The sequence below is a fragment of the Mixophyes fleayi genome, chromosome 7, assembly GCF_038048845.1.
Source record: "Mixophyes fleayi isolate aMixFle1 chromosome 7, aMixFle1.hap1, whole genome shotgun sequence".
Classification (NCBI taxonomy): Eukaryota; Metazoa; Chordata; class Amphibia; order Anura; family Limnodynastidae; genus Mixophyes; species Mixophyes fleayi.
The window spans coordinates 127,086,765-127,101,886 of NC_134408.1; the positions used below are offsets into that span (position 1 = coordinate 127,086,765).

General features: G+C 40.0%; 1 protein-coding gene across 3 annotated transcripts in view; it reads left to right on the plus strand.

Moving 5' to 3' along the window:
- The window catches only part of LRP2 (LDL receptor related protein 2), a 183,613-nt gene that overhangs the window by 111,237 nt on the left and 57,254 nt on the right, over window positions 1-15,122 (plus strand). For all 3 annotated transcript variants that reach the window (XR_012678304.1, XR_012678305.1, XM_075180703.1), the window contains exons 35-47: window positions 560-737; window positions 1,155-1,368; window positions 1,561-1,800; window positions 2,631-2,819; window positions 3,445-4,365; window positions 5,162-5,327; window positions 6,454-6,612; window positions 7,595-7,884; window positions 10,302-10,505; window positions 11,792-11,821; window positions 11,904-12,146; window positions 13,364-13,489; window positions 14,954-15,073. Coding sequence is in view for 1 of the 3 variants with exons in the window: in XM_075180703.1 (XP_075036804.1) it covers window positions 560-737; window positions 1,155-1,368; window positions 1,561-1,800; window positions 2,631-2,819; window positions 3,445-4,365; window positions 5,162-5,327; window positions 6,454-6,612; window positions 7,595-7,884; window positions 10,302-10,505; window positions 11,792-11,821; window positions 11,904-12,146; window positions 13,364-13,489; window positions 14,954-15,073 (3,080 nt within the window). In the remaining 2 variants the exon portion in view is untranslated. The remainder of the gene's footprint in view (window positions 1-559; window positions 738-1,154; window positions 1,369-1,560; window positions 1,801-2,630; window positions 2,820-3,444; window positions 4,366-5,161; window positions 5,328-6,453; window positions 6,613-7,594; window positions 7,885-10,301; window positions 10,506-11,791; window positions 11,822-11,903; window positions 12,147-13,363; window positions 13,490-14,953; window positions 15,074-15,122) is intronic.

The following is a 15,122-nucleotide window of genomic DNA, read 5'->3' on the forward strand; positions in this document are numbered from 1 at the left end:
CCAATCCACACAGTACATCTACAAAACAAGACTGCCAAGTCACTCTCTACCTGCATTCCCATCCTAGCCTAGCAAGGTGTATCACAGGAGTGAAAGAGAGTGTGAAGTTTAAACCCTTCAGTTACTTCATAGACAAAAGGAGATTTGATGCAGAACATTTATAGACAAGCTATGTTATATTGATGTCCTGGGGACTTAGGGTTTCCATAATTTGGGACATATTATCTAAAGTCTATGAAAATACATTTAAAAATTACTTCTGTCATTCAACACAGCCCCTAGAATTCCCCTTAAAATTAACTTTTGGAGCAGCGTTCTTCGCAGTGACTTTAGGAAGAGATGTTCGCAATCATATCCTCGTATGACATTATTGCCGAACAGCAGCAATGATGTACTTTTTTTACGGTTCTCTAAACATTCTGGGGACAGAGACTCCAGATACAATATCCCAAACCTGTTTAGCCTTTTTTTTAATTTAATATATTTTATAACTGTTAAAATTGCATTTGTACTATGTTGTTAAAATATTTAACTAGCAAACCTGTCATTTCCTCTGTAGAAAGATGTATTGGACAGATCAAGGGACTGAAAGTGGAATCGAACCAAAGATTGCTAGTGCTGATATGGATGGTTCAAACTTAACTATCTTAATCACCAATAATCTTGACCATGTTGAGTTTATCACAATTGACATCGCTGAGCAAAGACTTTACTGGGCAGTTACTGGCAGTGGAGTGGTAATAATCACATTTCTTTATATCTGTATAAATCCCAGTGTTGCGATTGGAAAGGAGTGTATGCCCATGTAAATTGGAAAAGTGTGTGGTATACTTTGTGCTTTTTTATAATAAAAAAAAATGAACTGTTTAAATTGCTTTTTCATTACCCTCGCAAACCCCACAATGAACGAACCATTTCCTTTTTAACTAATAGTACTTACTGAATCTTTCTCCTCCAGACAAAAAACTCCAAATATAACTATTAGTTAATATGTGCAGAATGTACCGTGCGCTGGAATCATACCATCTTTGTGAAAACTCCAGAAGAAAATATTTAATTATTGCAGCCCTAGGCTCATAGATTTACTGGTAGACTCATAGATTGACTTTCAGGATTGTTTTCATTTTCTAATAAAACTGTAACTGACCTTTTAGATTGAAAGAGCAAATGTGGATGGTACAAACCGAATTACTCTAGTGCATCACCTCTCGCACCCCTGGGGTATAGCTGTGCACGGAAACTTCCTTTATTATACGGATCGTGACTATGAAGCCATTGAGCGGGTGGACAAGTCCACAGGGTCAAACAAGGTGGTGTTGAGGGACAATATCCCAGGGCTTAAATGCCTACGTGTCCACTACAGAGACAGTGAGTATCTTTGTCTCAATAACTGCAATGTGTAAATTTGTGTTGTAATGTTGAAATATATCAGTAGCATGTAAGACATGTCTTGCCTGGGAGTCAGATGCTTTTAATGAGCAAACTGCTGAAATGAGTACATTTCTATCATTACTAACTAGCAACATAGGTAATTATTGTTTGTATTTATCTCCTATTTAGCAGCATCTGGTTCTTCTAACGGCTGCAGCAACAACCCTGGCGCTTGTGAGCAACTGTGTCTGCCCAAGTTCGATGGCAAGTTCTCTTGTGCCTGTACCACCGGATTTAGTCTGAACGCTGACAACAAGACTTGCACACCGTACAGCTCCTTCATAGTGGTGTCTATGCTGTCAGCAATCAAAGGCTTCAGCTTAGAATCCGCGGATCACTCTGAGGCTATGGTGCCAATGGCTGGGAGAGGTAGGTGGTCTTTGTTTTATAAAACCAGTAATTATACTGGATGTAAAGCAATTCATAAGAATACAACACAATAATAACTGTAGCTGTGATAAGACAAACAGACTTCACTAACTGTGATCTGCATTGAAGCAAAATTACTGCTGGCTGCCGTCTTGATTTAGTAAGTTGGTTAATATGTTTAAAAATATTTCTATTGTATTTATTAAAGGAAACTTGTGGTAGATTTCAATAGGAACCTTAACCTATATTTTATTGGTGATATAACACATACACAAATGTAAACCTTGACGTTTTTATGGTATTGTCATTTAAAACTGCTGTTTTAGTTTACTTTCATGAATTGGCTCAATAAGTAACAGTGTGTAAATTTTAATTGGTTGCAGGAAGTTTGCGCCCGACCGACCTATATCTATTGTTAACTGATCCTGCAACTTTGTTTAACAAGGCCAGCATGGCAGGATTAGGGTGAAAGGACGTAATTGATCTCCCAAAGTTAAAGACTCTCAACTGCACAATGTATTTTAAAGAAACATGCTCCATATGTAGCTCTCTTATATTACAGTAGATGCCCACCATATGGCATTATGTCTCTAGCTGGGCATACCAATACAGCCAAAGTGCCAGATCTCAGACTGTATCTACCAGGCATAACGTGCGTCTGACAACTCTAATCAGAACACTCTGGCTTTACTTTAAGCTCTCTCTCTCTCACCATATCATATATAGCTGAGCTGTGGTCTGTGTGAAAGGGCACATAGTGTTTCATAGTATAGTATAAACGTAAACACGCATTCATGGATGAGGATAAATTCTGTCATTGTTTTCTACAGGTCGTAACGCTCTCCACGTAGATGTTCACGTGGCATCTGGCTTCATTTACTGGTGTGACTTCAGCAGTACGGTATCTGCATACAATGGGATCCGCCGTGTTAAACCCAACGGCTCCTATTTCAGAAATGTTATTACAGGCGGTATTGGGAGAAATGGAATCCGAGGGATTGCTGTTGACTGGGTTGCAGGTAGGTTGAACCTAATGTCAGATTTGTTTGGCTAGTTGTACTACAAAACAAGAGGCAAGAGGAACACTGTTAGACATTGATGAAGTGAAAGAAATGTGAAAGCATAGTGAAGTGCAAATACAACCTATACTTACATGCAGTTAAGCACTTTACTTAACCCACATTTCACCTTTGTGACACTTTGCATGTCATTTTGTGGATTTTTGTACTAGGATTGAAATGCTCCTGTCTGTAAAAGTACGAACATCACCAATCAGGCATGGGTCAAAAATTTAAACTAGGACAGAAGAACATTACTGACATGAGATCTGGTGGTTTGCAATGATGGGAGGGAGATGGTCGATAAGAGACATAGGGGAGTAATAAAGTTAAATTGGGGTCTTACGGTCTAGCCGTCATCTATTGCAAAAAATCATCGTCAATGGCATTCAGTGCCATCTGGTAAATCGTCGAAGGTTACATCAATTACCTACCAGCCACCACTTTAATACCAGTCCTTTCTGTAATGTGCTTATCTCTGAACTGCCCGCTGTATAGTTTGTTTCAAAGCTGCAAAATTTGCAAGCATAGCCAACTTGGCATGCAAATGTTATGTCCTTCAGCTTGTTATCCCTTTTTATTCCAGGAAATCTCTACTTCACCAATGCTTTCCTGACGGAAACATTCATCGAAGTCGTTCGTCTCAACATTTCATACCACCGACGTGTCCTGATGAAAACTGCGGTGGACATGCCGAGGCATATTGTGGTAGACCCCAAGAACCGGTACCTCTTTTGGGCAGATTATGGCCAAAATCCCAAAATTGAACGGGCTTTCTTGGATTGTACCAACAGAACAGTTCTGGTGTCTGAAGGTATTGTTACACCACGAGGATTGGCTGTGGATCGCCATAATGGTTATGTCTATTGGGTGGATGATTCTTTGGATATGATTGCAAGAGTTCGACCAGAAGGTGGTGAGACTGAAATAGTACGATACGGCAACCGCTATCCAACGCCTTACGGGATTACTGTTTTTGAGAACACCATTATCTGGGTGGATAGAAACTTAAAAAAGGTATTTCAAGTCAGTAAAGAACCTGGCAACACCGAGCAACCAACTGTTCTCAGGGATAATATCAATCTCCTTAGAGATGTTACGGTATTCGATAGACGTTTTCAGCCAGTTTCACCCCAGGAAATCAACAACAATCCATGTTTGGTCAATAATGGAGGCTGTGCACATTTTTGCTTTGCTCTGCCGGGCACACAGACCCGGAAGTGTGGCTGTGCCTTTGGGGCATTAGCGAGTGATGGAACAAGATGTGTAATTTCCACAGATGACTACTTGATCTACGCTCTGGAGAGTTCCATCAATAGTTTACGCTTGGACCCAGAAGATCACAATCTTCCTTTCCCCAGGGTGAATATCCCCAGGACATCAGTGGCTCTGGATTACGACAGTTTAGATAACCGGGTGTACTACACCAGAAGTGCAGGAGCTGGACGTAGCCAAATTCGTTACTTTAATCTTTTGGCTATAAATCAACACACAACCGTGGCATCAGGTATGCAAATTGTAATAAAAAAAAACTGTAATGTAAAAATAATTTCAATGTTTAATTGGAAAAATTATATTTTTATGATGGATGTCTTTTAATTAATGGGGCTATAAGTTGTCATGTAGATATATAAATCTAAGTATAACATGTTGAGGAAAGCTTGTGTGATTTGGCCAATTTCACCAATTGGCAGACAGCCAGTGGACCAAGGCTGTACATTACAAAATGTACAAGAGATAAAGGGAACTTGTGGTTAGAGAGGGTTACTGTATGTTTCAGTAAACTTGGGAGACCATCTGTTTATTGCAGAATACTTGGAATGTGAAAGTTATTGAGCATTTTTATATAAGCGGTGGAGCAGGGTTTTGAGTCAACTTTGAGTATTTTGGTGGATAAAATAGCACAAAATGTATCGTTTGTAGAGTTGGGACTTGAAATCACCCAGGGTACGTCATAATTATAATCAACAATGGATTTTAGACAATATTAAAAAAAAATTGGAATGTCTATTTACAAGTATTTAAAACACACATCAAAAAGTAGATGTACCAAGCCTTCTAAAAAAAGAAAATTGCCGATACTGCCTATAGCAACCAATCAGATTTTAGATATCATTTTCTAAACTGTACTAGATAAATGATAGCTAGAATCTGATTGGTTGCTCTGGGCAATACCTCCACTTTTCCTTTATAGAAGGTTTGATACATCTACCCCAAAGTGTGTATTTTGTAAAGCAAAAATACTGTACCTTTTAGTTTGTAGTTACACTTCATCCGTATATGTTTTCTGATTAATCCCTTAGATTTAGGAGCACCAGATGGGATAGCATTTGACTGGATACATAAGAGGATTTATTACAGTGACTATCTAAACCAGACCATAAGCTCAATGGCATTGAATGGGTCTGATCGTACTGTGATTGCTCGTGTACCACGGCCCAGAGCAATCATGCTGGATCCATGCAGAGGGTAAGCCTAATTTATTGAGTCACAGGAAAATACATTTTGTATCTAGCTATATTCGCATGGAGTAAGAGTAGTGACAAGTCAGCACCTTTGAACATCACACATTTCCAAGAAAACAAAAGGTTGCATTCTAAAGCTTTCAGAAGCCCCCTTACAGAAAGATACTGTTCAGTGCTACCCTGTTTTCCTGCACATGGGGAGAGTTTCATAATACTTCAGCTATCAAAATGTGCACATTCCCTCTATGTGATAGGGAAACAGCATTTCCTATTGCATTACTTATCTTAGAATAACCGAATTTTACTGAGTTGACACCTCAGCAGTTTTTTGTATAAAAAATATCATAAAGCATAGCTAACCATATATAACTAATATCACCACATAACACCAAAAAGCATGTTTATAATAGGAGGATGCTACTACAATCACAGTGTGAGTCATCGCATCCATGGATGCAAGAGGAAGAGCAAGTGATAGGTGTGTCACCCTGCTCTTATTCCTGCATGCAGTTATTGCAGAGGATGACAATTGGAGTTACTGGGGAGCGGAGGAGGGAGGAGAAGCATTAAACGCGTTGTGCTGAACAGTGTATGATGGTGAAATCCACCAGTTTCGGAGACAATTGGAAAAGAATGGACCAACATATTTGTTTCTGTAGGTCTTTATGTTAGATCTAAAATAGGAACAATTTGGAAATAAAGAGGGATAGGGGCAGTCCAAATGAGGGAAAGTTTGTAGGTACGGACTGAGGGAGCTGTCTCAAGTTGCAGGGTTGTGGGATTAGGAGTCTAGGTTCATCCCGACCTTACCATATCACAAAGCAATGTGAAACAAGATAGGCAACAGATCTGTTTTTGGAGAAGGCCACAACCAACCAGAAAATCTGTGACTAGCCAGATTGTATCCATTTCTCTTCTGAAAACACAAATAACTGCATCTAAATTCCCTTGTTGCCTTTCAAGGATATCCCTGTGTTAATTTATTTTAGGATACATAATAATTAACTACAGCATTAAGTGCTACTGAGCATTTGCTTTCTTTGTATTTGTGTTAGTTTGTGTACATTTGTATGTGCAAGTTATATTTTACCGTGCATAATAAAATGTTGTTCCTGTATTCTATGTATTAGATACATGTATTGGACTGACTGGGGCACAAACGCTAAGATAGAAAGAGCTACGCTGGGAGGCAACTTCCGTACGGTTATTGTAAACACCAGCCTGGTATGGCCGAATGGACTTACCCTTGACTACGATGAAGAGCGGATTTATTGGGCTGATGCAAGTTTGTATGTACTCTGTCTCTAAATCACAGGATTGCTAGTAACTACATATTCCTTCCGGGTTGATGGGTTTGGGGATTTTTTTGCTATGATTGGAAACTTTTTTTCTTTGCATCTGGGTTTTGCGTTGCTTTCCCGAAAATAGCAACTGAAAATCACACCATTGTGAGCAATGTACAATATAGATGTCTAAGTCGCATCTTCTGTTCAATACACAAGGGAAAGGAGTTTTTGTTTGCATTCCTGAGTTTATTTCCAAGATAGAGGTGGTACACAGAGAAGGATAGTGGAATTTAAGGAATTGCATATTGACTCCTAGTTTTGTTAACATTTGGGGTTTTGTCCAAAAAGACCTAACATAGCACTATAAATCTTATATGTCTTGAAAATACAAAAGTGGAAGTTGCTCAAATCAATTTATAGGCCATAACAGGTGCTGAAAGGGTGGGGTTATCCTGCAAGGAACATACACACAACATTTTTTCCCCCAGCACACTGCTATAGCCAGCAACAGATCTGCCATTTCTACTGTAGATAAAAATGCAAAAGTCTTTGTTGCACACATTTGCAAATGTATGTTTAAGCCATGTCTTGAAAATAGTTACACTCAGATCTGTGAAAAATATTAGTATAGGTGTAATTTTTTTTTAAAAAAAAACTCTTTATTTGTTACAAGAGGAAACAGCATGAAACAATACAAAGAGCAAATAAAACAGATGATTATAAGGCAACAAGATGTATCCTCTTATTTAAAATTTTTACGCTAGAGTGGGGAGCACGTATATCACCATACCAATTACGAAGGAAGTTATAAGCAACCTATCCAGAGATTAATGACCTATGCAATTAAAAAAACAAATGGCAACATATACGCGTCTCTAACCCATGGCGGGTGTAATTTTTAATCTAATATTCATTTGTTTCTATACTTTGTCCTCTAAGGACCATCAAGTAACCTGTAGGCCCTCTGTGTGTTTTTGTTAAACAGACAGAAGATAGAACGTTGCTCGTTGACTGGCGCAAACCGAGAAGTGGTCATTAGCACGGCGATCTATCCATTTGCTATGACTCTGTATGATCAGCACATCTATTGGAGTGACTGGAACACAAGGAGTATTTACCGGGCCAACAAACACGACGGCTCAGACCAGATTGTCATGGTACAGAACCTGCCGCAGCGTCCGATGGATATTCACATCTTGTCTAAGAACAAGCAGCAGCAGTGTGCCAGCCCCTGTGATCAGTTCAATGGGGGCTGCAGTCACATCTGTGCACCAGGTACAACATTGAGTTTATATTATATATGTATGTATGTGGACCAGCATTTCTAAAGTGCAAAATATTTATGTTTTTATCCCACTGTCAAGTAAAACATGGGCCTGTCCTCTGTCATTTGATATATGTACATTATTACTAGTGTTTCACTGTAGGCTTCCCAATGTGTCTAAATGCAGCAAATGCAAGAAATTGGACAAGTAGCATTCCCAAAAACGCTACTGCAATGGAAAACAATGCATGTTATAATAGGTATAGTAAGACTAGAAACAATGGATTGTAAAACTTATTTAAAATGTTAGTGGATGCTAGGCCTAAGAGCTTTGCTATACATCAGTGGTCATTGAACAGGCGTAAATTACCCCAAATGGGGTAAAAATGAAATTCCTGGGGGTAATGTTGGCGATTCACATGCTGTCAGTTGGATTGTAGACCCATTTAAATCATAGTTGCCTACTCTTCCGGAATGTCCAGGAGACTCCTTGTTTTTGGGAGTTCTCCCGGACTCCCGAGAGAGCAGGCAAAAATCCCGGATCCAGCTGTCGCCATTGTTGAAGATGGTGGGGGCGGGGCTAAAGGAGGCATTGTGGCCCTGCCCCCTGCTGCGATTGGCTAAAATTGCCTAAGATTGACAGGGGCGGAGCCTAACTGTGCACCACGCATGACCACGCCCCCTCTACGGACCCCCTCCCGGACAGCTACCTTTAAAAGTAGGCAAGTATGCTTTAAATGTGAAATTGCTGTTGTACCAGAAGAGCCTCAAGGGTTGGCAGAGGCACGTCTCGAACTTCGATGCAATAATGAAGCACGTATTGCATTTGAAAACAAAGCAGATCTGTCATATTTTTGGATGTCAATAGCTTCAAAGGCATTCACAATTGCACATGAGGAGGCAGTCAAAAAGTTGCTTCCTTTTGCAACAACCTACCTTTGCGAACAAGGATTTTCCACTGTAACAAACATAAAAACAAAGCAGAGAAATCGATTGGATGCTGAAGACTGTATCCAAATTGCTCTGACATCAAAATGCCCCAATATTGATGCTCTCGTATCAAAAATGAAGCAACATCATTTCTCCAAAACCTGAAGTTTTGAAGTTGAAGCTTTCAAAGAAATTTTGAATAGATTCAATAAAATTTTGAATTCCAATAATTAATAATATATGATTTCCTTCCTTTCAAATCAAGGGGATAACGTATTTAGATAAGCGTATCTAAATATATTTGGGGGTAAAAGGTAAAAAAGTTCCCTGACCCCTGCTATACATGCATGAATAGACTAGATCAGTGAATCCTAAACTTTTCTAAGTTCAATGCACCCTTAGGGTCTCCATAATTTTTTCAATGCACCCCTAAGCCAAAATAATTACCAAGTAGTCCCCCGCCTTGCTTACCCAGCTTACCCCTGGTTCTGACCGTGTGAGATTGCTGCGGCAGGCCAGGGAGACACGGCGCACAGTTTGAGAATCGCTCAACTTATAGAAGTGGGTTTTATAGGTATCTGATGGTTAAGGTCAATACATATTTAAGTGTTTGAATTTATATTACTCCCCTGAAGAACTATCGTCCCCCAAAAACTAAATTGATGGATGTTGTTGACTTAAATGTGTGTTATAAATAAGGAGGAACTGTTGTAATACACTTGGTGGCTAATTTAACTATGAGGCAAATGCTGCATGCAAAATTTACACCTGGAAAAAAACCATGTTGTGCTGCAGGAGAGGATGTAAAACGCACAATGTGATTCACAATTGTGAGAGGGGAATGGCCTAGCCCAACTGTAAAATGCTGTACAAAAATAGAGCTGCTGTATGTGTGTGTGTGTGTGTGTGTGTGTGTGTGTGTGTGTGTGCAGCATGTAAGTGTGTGCAGTGTTTGCCATGCAGTGCCACATGGTTTGCTCAACTGCGCCCAGGCAAGGCACGTTCTGATCCCAGGCAAAATTTTGCACCTAACTGTAAATCAACCCATTAACATCCTATCCAAAAGCTGCATCTTTCTTTCTTGTAGAGTGATGGTGTGTCTGCCCCCCTCTCCTTTCCATGTAGATGTCACTGATTAGGCAGGAAATACCATAAGGAAAGGCAGGGAGACTTAATTTAAAAAAGGTAAAAGACATGAAAAGAAGACCTAGGGGTAAATTGATCAAGTTTCCAGCAGGTTCGAAAATGGGAGATGTTGCCTATAGCAACCATTCAGATTCTGGGTATCATTTATTTAGTACATTCTACAGCATAATAGCTAGAATCTGATTGGTTGCTATGGACAACATCTCCACTTTTCAAACCCGCCGGAAACTCGCAGCTTGATGCATTTACCCCCTGGAATGTTTAACAAGAATGACATATACAAGTTGTTCCTGTTATATTTTTGTCTCACAAAATGTTAAATGGTGGTGACAGATAACGTCTGATTTTTCAGGTCCCAATGGCGCAGAATGCCAGTGTCCTTCAACTGGCAGCTGGTATTTGGCAAACGACAACAAGGATTGTATTGTAGACAATGCCACGAGGTGCCAGAGTGGGCAGTTCACGTGTCTTAGTGGCCGCTGCATTCCAGAAAGATGGAAGTGTGACAATGACAATGACTGCAGGGATGGAAGTGATGAACTGGAACGTGTATGTGGTGAGTTAAATCAGACTCAGATATTTTTCTTTGTTCAGGTTATTTTTAATGCTGAATATATACATAAATAAATCTACATTATTTAGATGTACAAACCTCAGTTTTAGCTCTCAGTAGTGCCCAATGCACCAAAATTCCAAATCCAGCTTGAAGAGGCCATTGTAACACACGGTATAGCTTACCTGGCATTATGTACAATACCAGTGATGTACCATCTGGCATGCTTGAATATTTAATGCTAGGTCAAGTAAGAGATGGCGTAATGCCCTTTATCAATGGGGAAATGGCAGTAGACAGCAACCATTGACAGTAAGTGACAGATTTTTATAAATAAGGTTGCCAGCCCTATCAGCACTAGTTACCATTAACTCTGACAAGGAGCAGACAACATGTTAGGAGAGATAAACCGTGAAATCTCCAGGGATGGTGATAAGAACATCCCTGCTCAGTAGGAGCAAGGGAAAGTTAGACTGTGGCGGGTTCCAAGACAGCGATTAACTGTGATATACAATTTCAAAACCCAAATAACGCTGGGTGAAGTAATGTGAGGGAAATGCTATGTTTGCCAGATGAACATAATTTTATATCTGTGACTCCACAGTCTATGTGCAGTAATCCTAAACCTGTAATGTGGAGCATACATTAATGTACTACAAGATAGGTCTGTAGGATGTAGGAGACCAGATCTGGGATACTAGATCAGCACAATATAGGCCCTTCTTGGGGATTATTGTCCAGAAATAGTATAACCTAATCAGGTAAGTAAGAGGTATCTAGCCCACAGTACAACATCAGAGCCTGATCCCCCTTAACCCACCTGCAGCCCAATCCGCAGCCCACTATACAATGTAGACTCAGTCTTGAAAATGACCTCAGTCAAGATAGGGATGACAGTCTTGTCTGTCTTGTACATCTTCGCTGCCACAGAGGGCAGATGGGTGCATGTGGGGTTGCAGCCGAAACCTCTTTTTCATTGTCATGTTTGTAGTTTGGGTGAACTGACCAACAACAATTTGTTGAGTACAAACAAGGATCGGTTTTCCTGCTGCCTATACATGCATCTAATTGGCTGCAAAATGCTGTGTGTGCATAAGCTCAAAAAAGATCCTGACCAACATATAATTGGGATCTATCTTTTTGAGCCAACCTGCATTTGTTAAAAGAAGAGTGTCCCAGGGGGAAGTTCCCATTTTGTTACCCTTGTCAGCTCTTCCCAGTGCATCAGGTTATCTGTGTAGTTCTTTAATGATTTCCTAATGATGATGATTGTTTTCTCCTACATGCAGTCCGTTTTGCTGCTGTGTTTGCTCTAGCAGGTACAGTACATAAGAATGATATATTCATGTATTGCACAGTCCAGCTTCTCTGCAGTTTGCTTATTTCTGTATTTGTTGGCAGCTTTTCATACCTGCTCACCCACTGCGTTCACCTGTGGCAATGGGAAATGTGTCCCCTACAGCTACCGCTGCGACCATTACAACGATTGTGGAGACAACAGTGATGAGGCCGGATGTCTGTTCAGAACCTGTGACCCAAACACTGAATTCGCCTGTAATAATGGCAGATGCATCTCCCGCTCATACGTCTGCAATGGAGTCAACAACTGCTTTGACAATGGCACGTCTGATGAGCGGAATTGTCGTAAGTCAACTATCTTTATAAATAAAAATATGCTTAATTAAAAGGGAATGCCATCCATTGATTGCATGGTGGGGTTCCCCTGTCATCATGTGACACAGCCCAGACGGGGTCAGTGAGTCCTGAAATCCTTTGGGGGAATCGGCCATGCAAAAGAAAATGCGAGCCCCATCCTCTAGGAAAAAATCCCTGTGCTGAAACATCAGTGTTCCTCTCGACACCATTAGTAATAGTGTTAAATAGTGAAAAAAAATCTAATTTTTGTATGTGGCACATCTGGTTCTGATTGTAGAACTAAAAGTGCCAGCATGCCCATGGCTGTCAGGGCATGCAGGCGCTTGTAGAACTATAAACGTCAGCATGTCATGGCATCCAGGGCCTGCTGGGAGCTGTAGAACCGCATTAAAAAATACTGTTGAAAAATATATTTTCTATTTGTTCAGCGCAGCTATTTTTCTGCCTAGTGTATACAAAGCCAGGGCTGGCACTGGCATTTCCAACCCGCGACCTTCCTAGAATGCTGCCCACCATACTGTGGCCCCTATTCTGACTCCTGCTCTGCTCAGAGATGTGGAGACTTAATGGGAAAGCACCGGCACGGAAAAAAAAACAAATGTTGGCGCAGATGGGCTGCCGGGGGTTGCAGTGTTCCGCCAGCCCTGTACTTAGCTGTACACTTGCATCACATCTTTGTGAACTGGCCCCAGAAGATCAACTGTGTGTACTTTTGTTGGAAAGCATAAAAATATCCATCCTGCTCCCACTTTGGGAGCACTCCCTTAATTCATTTCAACGTCAGTTTATTCTCTTGGAATACTGCTCAGTTTAGCTTTAGCTGCAGGACAATCATGTTTACCACTTATGTAAATTACTTGTAATGTTTTCCATTCGTTAAGCATATTATTAGGGCTGATATAGAACTGGAAGTCTATCGGGAGCACCAGGGATGTTTCCGTTCTAGCTTTATGTTTCGTGAACTTTTTTTTTACTTTTTTCACTATGAATAAAAATTGTAGGATCAGCCTAAGTTTTGAAGTTAAATGTGCTGGATTGGCAAATGCATCCCTTGCAATAAAATAAAAATAAAGGTTTGCTAATAATATTGTAGACAAGGTATAAAAGAAACTTTGGTTACCAAATAGGCAAAGGGTCATTTTGGATACAGGTAATTTGGGCTGTTGAGGCATTGTTCAGCACTCTTTTCTTGTTCTCTTTTAAAGCCGATCGCACATGTCAATCCGGATACACCAAATGTCAGAGCACTAACATTTGCATTCCTCGTACTTATCTGTGTGATGGAGATAATGACTGCGGAGATATGAGCGATGAAAGCCCCACTCACTGTGGTAAGTTGTCCAGTGTTTATTCAGATTACTAATGACTGCTGGAACAACAGAGCTTTGGAACTAAGAGATAATAAAACAGAACATTACAGTTCACTGTGGCAGTACATTCTTCAAGTTATAATGTAGATGTCAGCCTTGGTGTTATTGAATAGGTAGGCTACTTGTGACTTGCAGGGCACGCTGAGACCTGTGGTTCAAAGCCAATATCAAGACAACAATTGCATTAGAAATAAGTCATATTATATTGTTATATGAATTGATTGATGAAATATCACATTTATGCAACATATAGTATATTTGATATATGTATTTTATAGCAACATGTTTACCCAGTAACTTATATACATACATGTATATGTATGGCCATTGGTTTTGAATCCAACCAGTGAATGATCTATAGGGATTTGTACGTTCTCCCAGTATGACAGTGATACTGTGATTCCTCCCACAGTCCAAAAATATACTTGTCTTGTAGGATAACTGGTTTCCCATTCCGATTGGCCCCAGCGTTTGTGTGCCTTGTGATAAGGAATTAGATTGTACCTGCCCCTGGGTCAGGAACTGATGTGAATAAATAAACATTCACTGATTGCAAAGCACTAGGCAATATGTTGGCGCTAGATAAATAAAGGGTAGTAATAATTTATTGAGTTATTGAAAGAAACAGTCAGACAGACTGGTCTTCGACATGACACCATCGTTAGACCTTGTATATCGCCATGCATTGAGGCATGCCTGGAAACATGAGACAGAGGGAAGATAGTGTAAAGCCACGTCTCATCACTACAAGAAAAATCACACAAGTGTTAAACAACTTCATCGTATCATGTGACACTCATGTATAGATGTGTGTTTTACCTGATGATTATAAATATTAGAATGGAACACTGTCAATATGCGTCTTGTGACACTAGTGGGCAGGGCCTGTTTATTGATAATATAGATTGGGCAAGTGCAAACGATGCTTTCTGTCTTTTTTAAAAAAACACCTAAAATAAGTGTATTATTAATCATTTGCCAGAAAGAACACATATAATAGTCAGGTTATTGTTACACAGATGTAAGTAAGTGGCGTATAGAAGTGAGATTGTTGATCTCTTCATAGAGACACTGATGCCACTCACACGTGCGTCTTTCAATAGTAAAGAATGACAGAGCAGGCGATGAAGGAATGTAGAACATGCTTAACATTCCCCCTAACTCTGTCTTTCACCTTACTAAGACATCCAAGTGCACTGCTCAATAATCTTTATGTAAGCTTTCATCTCCCATTATTAATCTTCAATAATGTAACAGACAAGAGATGAAATTACCCCATGTGCACAATCCCTCAGTGTCTAACAGTATGGCGCTACTCTGTGTTCAAGTTTACTTAAACAATTGGAAGACTTTTAATAAAAATGACTATTGAGTTTATATAAACGTAATAACAGAATATAATTTACTGTATGAACTCTCTTCCAGCTACTCTAACATGTACAGAAAGTGAATTCCGCTGTTCCTTTGGGCGTTGTATTCCTGGTCACTGGTATTGTGATCGAGGAGTGGATTGTGCGGACGGCTCAGATGAACCAGCATCGTGCGGTAAGGTTTTGAGAAAAACAATACCAGGTTTCTAATTAGGTGCCAAACA